This window comes from Hippocampus bargibanti, linkage group LG09 (genome assembly GCF_051943395.1).
Source record: "Hippocampus bargibanti isolate YZ-2025 linkage group LG09, ASM5194339v1, whole genome shotgun sequence".
Classification (NCBI taxonomy): domain Eukaryota; kingdom Metazoa; phylum Chordata; class Actinopteri; order Syngnathiformes; family Syngnathidae; genus Hippocampus; species Hippocampus bargibanti.
In genome coordinates this window covers 4,046,671-4,062,032 of record NC_142742.1, presented here as the reverse complement: position 1 = coordinate 4,062,032, position 15,362 = coordinate 4,046,671, and the positions used below count along the sequence as shown (strand labels likewise).

The 15,362-nt window shown below is 39.6% G+C and overlaps 1 protein-coding gene and 1 long non-coding RNA gene across 3 annotated transcripts in view; one reads left to right on the top strand and one right to left on the bottom strand.

Moving 5' to 3' along the window:
* myo10l1 (myosin X, like 1) overlaps window positions 1–12,480 on the bottom strand; it is a 40,194-nt gene extending 27,714 nt beyond the window's left edge. The window contains exons 1-10 of the mRNA XM_089003904.1: window positions 12,184–12,480; window positions 7,974–8,072; window positions 4,566–4,724; window positions 3,439–3,626; window positions 2,446–2,580; window positions 2,256–2,380; window positions 980–993; window positions 827–911; window positions 549–655; window positions 262–391 (exon numbers count right to left, since the gene is read on the bottom strand). Of these exons, the coding sequence (XP_088860030.1) occupies window positions 262–391; window positions 549–655; window positions 827–911; window positions 980–993; window positions 2,256–2,380; window positions 2,446–2,580; window positions 3,439–3,626; window positions 4,566–4,724; window positions 7,974–8,072; window positions 12,184–12,204 (1,063 nt within the window). The 5' untranslated portion in view covers window positions 12,205–12,480. The remainder of the gene's footprint in view (window positions 1–261; window positions 392–548; window positions 656–826; window positions 912–979; window positions 994–2,255; window positions 2,381–2,445; window positions 2,581–3,438; window positions 3,627–4,565; window positions 4,725–7,973; window positions 8,073–12,183) is intronic.
* Window positions 3,022–6,891, top strand: LOC148893382 (uncharacterized). 2 transcript variants are annotated; one of them, XR_016115927.1, is made up of 3 exons: window positions 3,022–3,132; window positions 4,588–4,715; window positions 6,791–6,891. It is a non-coding gene; the product is annotated as an uncharacterized LOC148893382 (long non-coding RNA). The 2 variants fall into 2 exon arrangements; XR_016115926.1 differs by lacking the exon at window positions 6,791–6,891 and adding an exon at window positions 5,738–5,874.
* Window positions 12,481–15,362: the final 2,882 nt, after the last annotated feature.

The window sequence follows — 15,362 nt, the reverse complement described above, 5'->3', positions numbered from 1 at the left end:
ATAGATAGAAAATGGATAGCAAATAGATAGCTAGCTAGGTAGCTAATAGAATAAAGCAAAACTACAGCATACAGGGCTATGTTAACATTCGATAAGCCTGGAGAGAGGGGGAAAATGTATACAAAAATTGTCGGTATTGGTGACAAGACAAGTTTTATCCAAAAAGAGATTAAGGGCAGCAATAAATTGAGTCGGGCTGATGGACTACAGTACAATATTGCAGTTATTATTATTATTTATTATTTTTAGCTTGCCACCAACCTTGCTTGGTGGTGATCTGAGCTCCTCCCGCCGTCATGAACTCCACGTTGCCGAGCTGCAGGACACCCGAGAGGAGCTTGAACATGTCCCGGATCTCCTCGTCTGAGAATTCCAGAACCTTCAGCGCCTCCTACTCGCAGGAAAAAAATGGAGGTGGTGTAACCGCGTGAAGGAAGGTCATGCTAATGTGGAATTCTAACTCATTATGATTAGAATGTTTTTCCCTCGCAAGAGGATAAAGAATCTATTCAGGATTGATTCAAACTGGTGATGTTTTATGAACTTACCATCACACTATTAAACAGCTCTTTGTCATTCAGACTTTTGTCCTTCAGGCAACCCGACTGACTGAGGTAGTGGAAAGATTCTGCTGGATCCTCCAGGAAATAGAGGCCTGACACAATACAGAATAAAATTAATAAAAAATAAATAAAATACAATGTATACAAACGGCTTAAATTAGAGTAAGATAAGGTCTGGGAAGTGGCTCAGAGTCGAGCCAGATGAGGTGGCTCGGGGATCCGATTAGGATCCCTCATGGATGCCTCACTGGCAGAATACTTACTTTTATGCTCTTTGTTAGCTCCAGCTAGCAGCGCGTAGAAGATGTGATAGTTGCGTTCTCCGGGGTTTTGTCTCACCACTCGGTTCTGCCAACAATCAACCCGATCGTCAATAAGAAAAAGAAAGCCATCACAAATAATTTGGGAATTGTTACCTTTTCCAGTAAATCTGATGGAATACGGCTCAAGGAAAGTCAACAACAAAATATGTCACACGGTGTATCATTTTTAATGAGCACATGATGGCTATTAGCTTTTTTAAAATCGGCATAGTTAAACAAATACTAAAGTATCGCAAAAGAGTCATATCCTAATTATTGAAAATATTATGGGAAAGGGGGAAAAAAAAACAATATTTTATTCAGGATATTTTTTTTCAATTAGTCATATGAGTAATCGATGAAAAGGTTTCTTCAGCCATCGTCTGTAATTCTTTGAAGGTGTCGGACGTTTCGCTCCTCATCCAAGAGGCTTCGTCAGCGAACTAAAATTTGCTGGTAGCCCTTACATTAGGGATATACATTATATATATATATATATATATGTGTGTGTGTGTGTGTGTGTGTATGTATATATATGTGTGTGTGTGTGTGTGTGTATGTATATATATGTGTGTGTCTATATGTGTATAATGTGTGTCTATGTGTATATGTATGTGTGTGTGTATGTGTATATAAGTGTGTATATGTGTGTGTGTATATGTGTGTATGTGTGTGTATGTATATGTGTGTGTGTGTGTCTATATGTGTATGTGTGTGTGTATGTGTATATGTGTGTGTATGTGTATATGTGTGTATATGTGTATATATGTGTATATGTGTGTTTGTGTGTATATATGTGTATATATATATATATATATATGTGTATATATGTAAGTGTGTGTGTATATGAGTATATGTGTATATATGTGTATAATATGTGTATCTATGTGTGTATATGTGTATATATGTGTGTGTATATGTGTATAATATGTGTGTATATGTGTATACACGTGTATATATGTGTGTGTATATATGTGTATAATATGTGTGTATATGTGTATACATGTGTATATATGTGTGTGTATATATATATATATATATATATATATGTATATGTATATATATATGTATATGTATATATATATATATATATATATATATATATATATTATGTGTGTACAGTTATATCTATCTATATCTATATATATATATATATATATATATATATATATATATATAGGGTCAGAGCTACCAGCAAATTTTAGTTCGCTGATGAAGCTTCTTGGTTGAGCAGTGAAACGTCCGACCCCTTCAAAGAAGTACAGATGACGGCTGAAGAAACCTTTCCATCAATGGACCACTCCTGTACGACACAGACGTCATCTGACGAATCACTTATCGGAATTTTATTCCGCCCAAGTATCGCGATCGGCTTCCAAGAAATGGATACAATCAATGACGCAGCCTCCTTGGATGTTTCCGCTCTCCGAAAAATGAAGCTGGATGAACTTCCCGAAGCGGCTGGAATTGTTGTTGTAAACGGTCTTGGCGTTCCCGAATGCTTCCATGATAGGACTGTGAAGAGAATTGACATCCGCCATCATGTGATCGCTCCACCGGATTACACATATGAAACATACCTGCTCTGAACAATGGCCTGTTCCACGCGTGTACTTCTCTCCGACGGTGGCGTCCCAGCTGAGTTTTGGCTCATCACCGATAGGAACTGCAGCAATAACTTGGTGCTTTCTGTCTTTCCTGCCCCGGATTCCCCACTGATACGGACACAAATCGATCATGAAGGAAGTTGATTGAATGCCAAATGTTGTGGTGGTTGAAATAAAACTACAATCCCTTTAAACACATAGATATGTTGTCATATTGAATATCTGCAGGATTAAAATGAGACTGTGGTGCTCTATTATTTTGTAATTTTGCGGAAGTTAATATTACCCCAACCATATACAAGTTAAAAGACGGCTTCCGTAAACCTCCCATACTTTGTGGAGATTTAGTTGCACTGCTCCCTTAAACCAGAGGTCCCTAAAACCCGGGACGCGCACCGGTACCCGTCCTTGGTTTATTTGGTACCACATAAAGAATCCATAACTTACGTTACTTCCGTTTATTCATTTCGGAATCTAATATTTACTTTATTCTGAAAGATTACCGGATCATCGGTTACGTCCGACGACAATATCTCACTCTTGACGCAACTAAAAGTACACTTCTCAGTCACGTGATACATTGCCGCTAAAATCAAACAAATGAGCTCGCAAATTGAGTAAAAAACGAAGACATTTGGAAAGTTTACAATATGAGGCATGGTGAGTTATATTTGCGGTCTATCTTATTTTGAAGGCACGTGTAAACATTACCATAGCCACCAGTGAGTGTTGCTGCTAGCTAAGCTAGCTCGGACGTTCGATAGCAGTTTTCATGCCGGTCATATCATATTTTTTGTTGTATTTATGTGGCCTTTAAATGTCACTGAAATAATTGTCTGGCATTAAACCAGGCAAAAAAAGTTGGGGCCGCCTGATTTAAGCAAAGACCACTGTAAATTGGTAAAAAGATGCGCAATTTAAAACAAGACGACATTGAAAAGAAATAATGACGTCACGGGAGCTGACCTGATGAGCACACACTGGCTGTCGTGTCGCTTCCAAATGCAACGGTAGCATTCGTTGGCCACGGCAAAGATGTGCGGCGGCAATTCACCCAACTGGTGTTTGGAGTACAGATCCACCCGCTCCGGGTCGTAAAGACCTGGGATCTGCTTGTATGGGTTGACGGCCGCCAGGATGCTGCCGATGTTTGTCTGAAAAGCGCCATTACCGATTAACCAGCCGTCGCACGATTGCTACCGTGTAATTTAGATTAGCATATTTTAATTTGGTGAACGGAACTACATGATATTCATGAAGGTGTACAAGATGCGATGTATTAATGGTTTGGTGTTATTCTATGAGTTATCATGTGACTGTAAAGTTACTGTAAGAGTTTTGAAAGCGCTAATAAATGAAATGTGTTGTTAGTATTATTTTTGTAACAGACAGGAAGTCATAGGAGTACAGATTCACTTGAGGGGATTCACTGCCATCTTGTGGCGGCCAGAAGTACTACAAAAGGCTTTAAATGTTTGAAAAAAATACACCGGTCGTCACCTGGTCTGAAATAATAATAATAATAATAATAATAATAATAATAATAATAATAATAACACATTTCATTTGTAAGCGCCTTTCAAAACTTTCTCGGTCACTTTACAGTCATTGGATCAGTTTTTCTGTGGGTGAGCAGCGGCAGCCACATGCGCCAGCGTTCACTCAACCCGGAATAACTCAAATAAATAAATACAAAGCTAGCTAGCCACTAGATAGCTATGAGATAGTCAATAGATAGCCAACTATCCAGCTAGCTAACAGATAGCCAGCCAACTAGCTAGCCAGCTAACAGATAGCCAAGCAGCCAGCTGGATAGCTAATATATAGCCAATAGATAGCCAGCCAACTAGCTAGCCAATAGATATCTAATAGACAGCCAGCTGCATAGACAGCCAACAGATAGCCAGCCAGCTAGATATGAAAAATTATCTTTTAAAATGAATAATGTTCCACATTTTGAATTATGTCATTTTGTTTTGTTAAGGTTGACTCAGAGTTTAGGACTTTGTTATCATTTTTATTGATGGGTAAAATCTGAAAATTACCAGGACCCCTACAATGGAGGCGGTGTGACACAAATAACATCTTCTCACATAAATGCTGTCCTTCTGGTAGCGCCGGTACAAGTTGTGCATGATGGCGGCCTCGTGCAGTTCAGCCAGCGCCGACATGTCCTCCACCCCGTCCACGCTGGTCTGGTGCATGGTGTGCACACGCTCCCTGGTGACGTCCGCCTGCTGCAGGTACAGCACCTGACACGCCATGCACGACAGATATGTCAATCATAACTGATGTACGGTGAGACCTCAACTTACAAACACCTTATCTTACAAACTTTTCGTCTTACAAACGTCAAATTTATGAAAATTAAACCTTATAATAAGCACTATTTTCATAATACAAACCCACCACGGCTGGCGGAGTGATCTTCGGCGGAAGCACACGACCGAACAGCACCAGAGGTTAAGTTACCAACAGTCCTTATGGAAGGTGACTGTCCTTCCATAAGCCATCAACGACCATCAAAAAGGTAAATAAAACTTTATTTTACAGCACAGTTTATTTCTTTAATTACAGTCCTCATGTAATGCGCCTCTCTTTCCAAACAGCAATTCCGTTTGACCTTCGACCTCCAACGCCATTCCATCAAGCCATCAATGCCCATCACAAATGTAAATAAAGTGACTTTATGATACAATGCAGTGTATTTCTTTCATTACAATACAATAGCACATTTATTATACATAGAATAAGGTATGTTGTGTGTAGTTTTAAGGCTTATTTCGTTGAAAAGTATATTTTATGGAAACCCGGGAACGGATTATTCCCATTTTAATGGTTACCTATGGGAATTTTTTTTTGAAATACACACTTTTCACCTTACACACTCTGTCTGGGAACCAATTAAGTTCGTAAATTGAGGTCTCACTGTATGTTCATTTCACAAATTTGTATTTCAAAGCATGCCTAATGTGATTGTTTAAATTTTTTAAAGTGGATACAAATAGGATAGTGGCTTCTAACGTTTCTCTAGTGTCTGTAATGCAAAATGAAAACCCCTTTTTTTGGGGTGGTGCCAGTTTTTTTCTGCTCTTTGATGAGCGAATATGCTCTGCATGATAACAAGCAGAGTGTCTCATGTGACTTCTCGGATTATAGCTATACAAGAGACAGAAGTAGACGCATAGAGAGTGAGCGAGGAGAGCCCTCGGCACAGTGACCGATATAATCATACTTTTTTTTTTTTTTTTCAACCAATTCAAAGGATGAACTGCCAGATTTCTGCAAGCTGGATGCACTGACCTCAGATCAGAAATGTATGACCTTCAGGGCTCACCGCTTAATCTCATCCTGGCTGCCGCACAGGAGCCGTTTTATGATTATTAAATCATTTTCACCATTGGAAAATGTTCCCGCTCTTTAATCCGGCCCTCAGAGCAGCAACTGTCCTCTCATATCTGTCGCATATTTCTTGCTGCGTGGCAATTTTTCCCAACTCTGAATTGGTTTTGATTTGCTCACCTATCTGTTGGAATATTTACTACAGATGATAAAATGAAAAAGATCATTTAAAAAAATGTGATTTTTTTTTTGAAATAATTTTCCGATTCATTGTTAAGAAAGTACACCTTATTATTTTGTCTTGAAACTAAAATATTTTGCGGCGATATTCCACGTGAATTTATTTCTCATTTAGATAAACGACCAGCTCATTAATTATCATCACAATAAACAAATTATCAAATTAAGACACCAGAATAAATGATTACTTATGAACATTTTTAAATCAAGATATATTTAATTCATTACAATTACATCAATTCCAAATAATGCAAGAAACAAGTATTTACATAATTTTGTGAAAAAAAAATACTATGACATTGGAATAATCCCTTTTTTATCGTTATTAAATTGATTAAAAATGGTCAAATTAGAATGTGAGAATGATCTGCTATTTTCTTATTAAAATAAGCTATTTTTATGTTATTAATTCCTCACAAATTATGACTCAAATAAATGTTACAAATCTGAATGATTATGAAGTTATTATGAGTGATGGAAAGTATGTTTAACATTATTTTAATAATGACTGTCTTATCTATCTATCTATCTATCTATCTATCTATCTATCTATCTATCTATCTATCTATCTATCTATCTATCTATCTATCTATCTATCTATCTACCTACGCCCACTTCTTTTCTTCTTTTTTTCCCCTCTTAGATTATTATTGGATTGGATTGACTGTAACTATTCGTCTCGCAGTGGAGAAATTTACATTTCACAGCAGTAAAGTTATTTTCTTTACAACTACAGTATTCTTCAGTACCACCGCAAAGGCAAAGGTTGAGACATCAATTTGCTAGCCCCGGAACATTGCTGAACTCTCAATATACCGCAGCGTCACCTTCAAATGGTACGTGACTCAGCGTCTCAAAACGAATCTCATACCTCTGTAGCTCGCACTGTGGAATACAATTCTGTTCTTAACTTATCCACTGCCAGACATGTGCAAAAATGTGTCCACTCCAGTGCCAGGGTTTTTGTCATTGTCACTCGAATTCCAGGACCCATAGAATATTAAGTTTTAGGACTATATAAACATTCAATGCAGCCTAAGAAACCTTAGATTCTCTTCTTTCATCAGAAAAAAAAGAGAGTTAATTCCTAAATTATATGGATCTGGTGTTATCTGAGCTTGAAATGGGGGCGGTTGTCCAAAATACAATGCAATACATACATATTGGTTTGTATAGCGCCGGGGTTTTTGTCATTTTCACTCAAAATAGCTCAATATTGAGTTTAAGGACTACATAAACATTCAATGCAGTGTAAGAAACCTTAGATTCTCTTCTTTCATCAGAAAAAAAGAGTTCATTCCTAAGTTATATGGGTGTGGAGTTATCTGAGCTTGAAATGGGGGCGGCTGTACAAAAGGCAAATGCTGCCCCATCGTGGAAGGGGGAAAAAAAAAACATTGCCAGAGGTCTGACCAGCGCTTTATCAGCACCCAAGCATGAAAACTCGAACAAATTCAGGAATGGCGCTCCACATCATATTTTCAATTCCCGAATAAATTCGGGAATGGCAGTGAATGAGTTAAAATCCTTGAAAATATATTGAACCTGCCTTTCAAGCCAATGTTAACGCTATCTGTTTGCTATCTGTTAGCTATCTATCTGACGAGCTAGCTATCTAGCTGCCTATCAATTGGCTATATAGCTATCTGGCTGGTTATCTAGCTACGTATCTGTTGGCGATTGATTGGCAACCTAGCTAGCTTTCTATCGATTTGAGTTACTTCCGGGTTGCGGCGCGTGTGGCTTCCACTGCTCACCCACAGAAAAAAAAAAAAACTTATCCTGTGACTATAAAGTGACCTTGCGAGTTTTGAAAGGTGCTTACAAATGACATGTATTATTATTATTATTATTATTATTATTATTATTATTATTATTATTATTATCATCATCCCATATTTCCATTTGCATGTTCTTACCCCTCCATAGTCAGTAGTGAGAACCAGGGTTCCATCTCCGCAGGAGTTGACCGTGGCTGGAACCAGCTGCTCCTTCTCCTTGACCCAAACGTGGGCCCCCTAGAACACACAAGAGTTCATTAAAGCTGAGAGCAGAGATGAACATGACCCTCTGACCTCTGACCTCTGAACTGGTCGCCATCCAATCGCAGGGTGCATAGTGACAAACAACCACCCACACTCACAATCACACATAGGGACAATTTTGACAGTTCAATTACACCGCCATGGATGTTTTTTGGAATGTGAGAGGAAACCGGAGTACCCGCGTAAAACCCACACAAGGAGAACATTTATTTACACTGGTATCATATCAAAAGATGAATATTTAGCGATTAAGAGCAGCTGTATTTTCTTTGAAACAGGAAGCTTTCACATGTTACACATTATTGCAGCCGGGCCCGTCTGAGAGCACGGACAGATGCGTTTAATGAGAGATAAAGACTGAAACATCTGGACTTTCCACCTCTGGATAGCAACAAGCGCTTGGAAATCTGTGTGTGTATGTGTGTGTGTGTTTGTATGAACAGTCTTGTGAGGACCATTAACATTTTATACCATATGTAGTGAGGACATTTTTGACAAATGAGGACCTTTTGGCCGGTCCTCACAAGTTTTCTCGAGGGTTGATATATGCATATGTTAAAGTTTCAAAAAGGTCCTCACAAATTCACCCAAAAAGATTTTTTGGTGTGTATTTTCATTTCACTCGGATACACACACTTGTCTCACTGGCTGTGTTTATATGTGTGTGTGTGTGTGTGTGTGTGTGTGTGTGTGTGTGTGTGTGTGTGTGTGTGTGTGTGTGTGTGTGTGTGTGTGTGTGTGTGTGTGAGTGTGTGTTTGTGCACAGAGGCAAACTAAATCCTCTTTTAGAGGCCAGTTTTGAATAGCTTGCTAATTATCCCATTCTCTCTCATCTTGGATTAAACTCGTCTCTCACTCTGTTACACACACAGACACAAACACACACGCACACACACACACCATGGCAACGGGACTCCTCTGCAACAGGGCACCATGGTAACTGCCTCATTCTGCTAGCACAAATAAATGATGGGAAATGGAGTTCCGCGTTTGAAAATCGCCTAGACTCTATTTTTGTCATTATTTTTTTGGTACTTAATACAATACAATACAATACAATACAATACAATACAATACGTATTGATTTATATAGCGCTTTAATAATAATAATAATAATAATAATAATAATAATAATAATAATACATTTCATTTATAAGCGTCTTTCGAAACTCAAGGTCACTTTACAGTCACAGAATATGTTCTTCTGTGGGTGAGCAGTGGCAGCCACACGCACTGGCGTTCACTCAACCCGGAAGTAACTCAAATAGATAGCATGCTAGCTAGCTAATTGATTGCTATATAGATATATAGCTAATAGATAGCCAGCTAGATAGCCAGACTGAGCTCCTGTGAGGAATTAATCAGACCGTTTCCACAGGCTGAGAAATTCCTTATATGGAGCTTGGTCACCCTCTTCTGGCTCTTTTTGGTGCAACATGACGTTTTCAGACCAAACAAGCACAGCAAAATGCATTGACGTGATGGAAAGACTGCTACAATGTGTCCTTTTTTCGGTCAGGAGAGTTCCTTCAGTGACGTCACGTACGGACTCGTCGCCAACTCAAAAACAAGACTTCCGGAATATTCAGCGCGAGTCTTAAAACGTAAAATATAGCTATATGCGGAGGAATCTTTGTAAAATACACTCAGTAGAAGTCATTTGAAGCCATTTTACAAATTATGGACACAACTTGTCCGGAGACGTCGGTTGTCTGTGGGGGCGGCTGTACAACATGCAATACAATATATAATACATATTGATTTAGATAGCGCTTTAATAACATACTTATATAAGTATGTTTAATATGTATACAAGTATGTTCAAGGTTTGTATAAGCAACCTGTATTGGTTTGTAGCAAAAAAAATGTAATAAAATATATGCTCTATAAATATATGTACATGTACAACATTTAGATAACCCGACTAAAGAATTTTTCATGATATGAGATGTCATTGAAGCGATTTTTTTTTTAGCATAAACTGGAGATACAAGCTCTGAATGGTGGCTCGGAACTCAGTTTAACTCCTTTCACAATGTGTAGGGGGTCAGGGGGGGGCATTCTGGGAGATGCTATTTTCATTGCCATTACTTTACAGTAGCACAGACTCGATGCCTTTTGACGGCGGTCGTGGTGTCCCACCTACACGCCGGTGTATGAAAGTAGGCTACAGCAAATGACTCTTGGCACTGAGCTGTAGCTTAAGGGAGGACTGATACGAACCGCAGAAAAAAAAAGAGGGAAAGTAAAATGAAGCGGCTTCCTGAGCAGAACAAATGTGTTGCGAGCGTTGGAATATAGGTCACACATCTCCAGCGACTCTTCCCTCCCCTCTTGCCTGTGCTTGCTTCAATTCCTGCATAATTTCGAGCAAAAGCGACGCTGAAATATGTATCACACGGAAATTTCGCTTCTGTTTGCCATGCAAACAAGCTGATTTTATAATTTGCTGCTAGGTTTCCACTGCGTTTTCTTACAGTGCCCTGCGCACCATTTAAAGCGGCTGATGAATATTTTAAAGCAGTTATGAAGTTCTTTGCATGAAACAGCAGCTTCAGTGCATGTGTGAAAGCGTTTCGCAGAGTTCCGTGTAAAAAAAAAAAAAAAACGGTCATTCCACCCTATCAAGTGTGTCTTAAATAAAAGAAGGCGCAGTATATTTTTTTACAGGGCTACATATTTTTTATTTTATGTTGTGTGTGTGATTATTTGTGATGAAAAAAAACATTAACATTTGTGAATTTTTAATGCTGGCACCTACTGTATCTATTTAAGAATATTTTGTTTTTGGCTTACACGGCAACAAAAATCTCAAATAGAAAAAAAAGTTACATTTCTAATACTTTATGGATTACCAGATCCCTCGAAAAAATACAAAATAAAAAAACTGGTGAAAGATGTGAATGTTGTTAGGCACTGTGATGTCATATTTAGGCGACAGCAAATAGCAAAATGTCCGCCCTTCTTCAAATGGATGAAAACGATTGTTTGTTTTTTTTTACTTAATTTATATTCCACAAACGCAATATTAATCAGAATGACGTGTATGAAGGAGTAAGAATACATACAACAGATTCTCATAAAGAAAATATTTTACTTGACTTCACCTTTATTAAATATCATTTAAAGTATTTTTTGCAATCAGTGACAGCCTATACCAATTTTATTTTTATTTATCTATTTTTTGTACATATTTGTGTTATTCCTAATCCCAACCATAGCGCTGTTTGGGTTGCATGAAAAAAATGTGGTGACTTACGTCATCAATAAATAGAAAATATTCAAAACTACCAAGACTCCCCTTAGTTAGCGAGCTAGCTAGCTTCCTTGTTTTGTCATCATCTGCTAGGTTTCGTGAATCACATCACAGCCCTATTTTAAACATTTTTTATTACCGTCGAAAATTACGTCTCTCATCGTCCAGTCACGAAAAATAAAATAAAATAATGCTACAGACAAGAAAAAAGTAAGCAACATGACTCTGCAAATGTCGCCAATCCCATTACAGGTACGTACATTGTAATGGGATTGGTTTTCAAAATAAAGATACATTAAGTCTGGTGACTACTTGCAATTCAATTCATTCACCACCCCCCACGGGAGACACTCGACCCCCCACCTTCCTTCAGTACAAGCACCTAAACCCAAAAAAAATAACGTAGAGAAGGCGGTTGGAGTAGGATCAATACACACAGAAATATGGATGGATGGGGGGGGGGGGTCCAAGCTGTTTTCGCAAGGCCCAGCACACGTTAACAGATTTACAGATTTGCCTTTTAATCCAGGCCAGCGCCTTATGGGGGCGAAAGAGTGTTAGCTTCTCGTTTTGGGCCAATTTGTCTTTCATCCAAGACCATAGAACGAGCCCGGCAGCTCTGCTGTGGCCGTAAACGGACCATCTTGCACGGTTTACTTGACATTGCAAGAAACCGGCCCGTTTTCTTAGCATGTCACCTGTCCGCATCGTCGCCAGGAAAGCGGGGTGAAAATAGAGGAAAAACGTGCAATAGCATTCTCGCGTCAACGGCTAATTCGGACGAAACGTCGGCTAACGTATGACTAGCACCGATCTTTTTTTTTTTACCTCCGTGAAAAACGCCTCCATCCTGGTTCGTCAGTCCGCCCAGACGACGAGTGCCGGGCCCCGGAAGAGCGCACCGGCTCGCCGGTGTGCAAATCGCCGCGTGTTCGCTTCAAAATGAAGGGGAACCAAGCGGCGTTTGATACCTCCGTGTTCCATTCACACCATCACCATCCTCCTCCTCCTCATCTTCTTCTTGTGACAAATCCACGGATGGATGGAGAGGGAGAGGGGGCCAGGAGTGGGGGAATGGGAAAATGTCCACGACTGACCGAGGTTTTGCTCCTCTCCTGTGGGCGTGTGTGTGTGTGTGTGTCGCGTGAAAGAGTGTGCGTGTATCAAACTGAAAATATTACAAACCTTAGGTTGACCAACAGGATTAATCAAATGCATAAAAAGTCATATTTCTTACATAAGGCTGGATGGATGCATGGCTTGAGGAGCCCGCAATGAGAAGAAAGGAGTGGAGCTTCAACGCAGAGCGCCGATGTGTATGTCGAACTGTTGCGGCTTGGAATTGAAGCGGATTTACGTGGGACAGTAGATGTGAGACAGTCTCTTATCGTCAATGGGTGCGGCAGCTTTGTGTTTGCTTTCAACATTTAGTTTGTAGCGAAGGTGCACATTTCAGCATGACGTCCCTGATCCATTGGTGAAAAGGATGCTTTGATGCTCTCGTCTATTCTAGAAATGCTTCATACAACGAAGAGTGTGCAGAAAGTGCCTAAAATTGAATGACTGTGTCTTTTGTGTTGTTTCACATTATTTGTTAGTTTTTATTGTTGTTGTTTTGACTTCAAGATGGCGTTGCAGGGAGTGGCTGCCTTTACAGCAGCTCCTGTATTTTGTTTTTCTACTTCTTCTTTTCCTTTTCTCTTACGTTCATCACTTTGCTGCTGTGAAATGTAAATTTTTCCACTGCGTGTCTAATAAAGGCTAATCCAGTCCAATCCAATCCAAGATTATTCTAATTTTATAATATACGTATAATATGTGTTTTTTTTCTCGAAAATGTGTATATTTCAACTCTCCAGCATGGCACCAATCGGGTACGCCTGTTTTTTGAAAAATGATCTGGACAGGGCATTTATTGCATCCAAGGAGACTGTGGATCAGATATAATCATACAACTCCATGTGAAGCTAATGATAAAATAAGAAAAAAAAAAGAAAACATGCACTTGACGGGAAATAACTTTTTTTATTTCTAACCAGACAAGAGTGAGAGCATTAAAAAATGTGAACTTTTCAGCCAAACGAAGACTGCGGATTATAATAGTGTAGCATTGAGGCTAGGTAACATTAGCATGTGTGCTGATTTGGATTGGATTAGCCTTTATTAGTCTCGCAGTGCAGTAATTTACATTTTACAGCAGCAAAGTACTGAAAGAAAAGAAAGAAGTAGAAAAACAAAATACAGGAGCTGCTGTAAAGGCAGCCACTCTCGCTTCAACCATGAAATGATGTACCAAATCCTAGTGATGATAGCAGGATATAAAAACAGTCAAAAAAGAAAACATAGCAGGTCCCCAAAGACACCATTTTGTCCGTAAATGAGCAGACAGATGGCTAATGTGCACAACGCTAATGTGCGCTTTTGATTCTATGTCACCCGTCCCACATCCCCCAACGATGCGGGGGCCAGGTGCAATGGCCAAAGTTGGCGGCCGAGCAGCATGAGGCCTCGACAGGGTGCGGCTTTGTGAGAGCTCAGCCCCCCCCCCCCCCGCCCCCCGTAACCCCGGAGGTAAAAGTGAGGCCCTCCTGCGATGCTAATTATGCCCCCACCCCAAGTCTTCACGGATGAGAATGTAAAATCAGGATATGAAAGAATAATCTTTCAGATGAACCATAAATGTAAACCATTGTGCTCGGGTGGTTGTGGGAGGTGGTGTGATTGTAAATATGAATATGAATTGCCATGAAACATTACATTATGAAAGTATTTAAGTCTTTATATGTAAATTAATTATGCTTAAAGGACAACCGACGCTATTTTTTTTTTGTTTCCTAACTGACATCAGAAAAACGTTTTAGCGCATCTAAAATACCCAAAACACGCAGGTTGATATTTTTAGTCAAATGCAAAACACCAATAAAAATGAGTTAAAGTGTCTCAAAACTACTTCAAAATGACCTCGGAGATGGCGAGTTTCAGAAGGTCCCGCCCACTTGTTTGTGACGTCACGCCAGGACGTCTTCGCCTTGCTCTAGAATCAAAACAATGGCTTCAGAGAGTTCAGATTCAGAGAAGATGCTTTCTTGTTCCTCATCCAGTTATGAATATGATTCAAATAGTTCTGAAGAGGAAAGCATAAATCTTTGCAATCGATTAAAGAAGTCCTTCTGTATCAATTCGAGCCGTCAGGACTCCAATGTAGCGTCCCAGAAAATGCACAAGATGGCACCCAAGCCATTGGGTGCCAGCCATGAAAATGGGCTGATTTGTCTGCTGGGAATTTGTGTCAACTAGTATCAAATAGTAGTCTTGGTGCAACACACAACGATTCACCATGGCGTTATTTATGTGTTTTCCTTCTAATTTCGCCATCAACACGAAGTTTTCAGACCAAACAAAGTACCCAAAATATATTGTGTGTCGCTTTCTTGGTCAGGGGGCGTTCCTGACGTGACGTCACGTCAGGAATCGTCACCAACTCGAAAACAAGACTTCCTGAATATTCAGTGTGAGTCTCAAAACGTAAAATATAGCTATATGCGGTGGAATCTCTGTAAAATACGCTCAGTAGAAGTCATGTGAAGTGATTTTACAAATTATGCACACAACTTGTCCGGAGGCGTCGGTTGTCCTTTAAGACACTAAGCAATGAGTTATGGATTAATCCATTAATCGTTCCATCCCACGTTAAAAAAAGTGCGGAATTCTTATAAATTGGATACAACGGCTCAACCTGATGACCGTGGTCCATACTCCAGTGGATACTCTGTAAAATGATCTTTTAGGAAGGGGATGGGGGGGGGGTCTAATTGCTGTGTCTATGAAATGACTTCATCCAGAGAGACCCCGCCGCCCACCCACATCCACCCCACACTACAAATGTAACCCACCCAACCATGGGTTGAATATGACCGGCATGACGACATCACTTTGCGTTCAAATTAGTCGATGCGGCTCCATCCCAACCCCCAACCCCTAATTCCCGTCAGACAGTGGGGTAATTT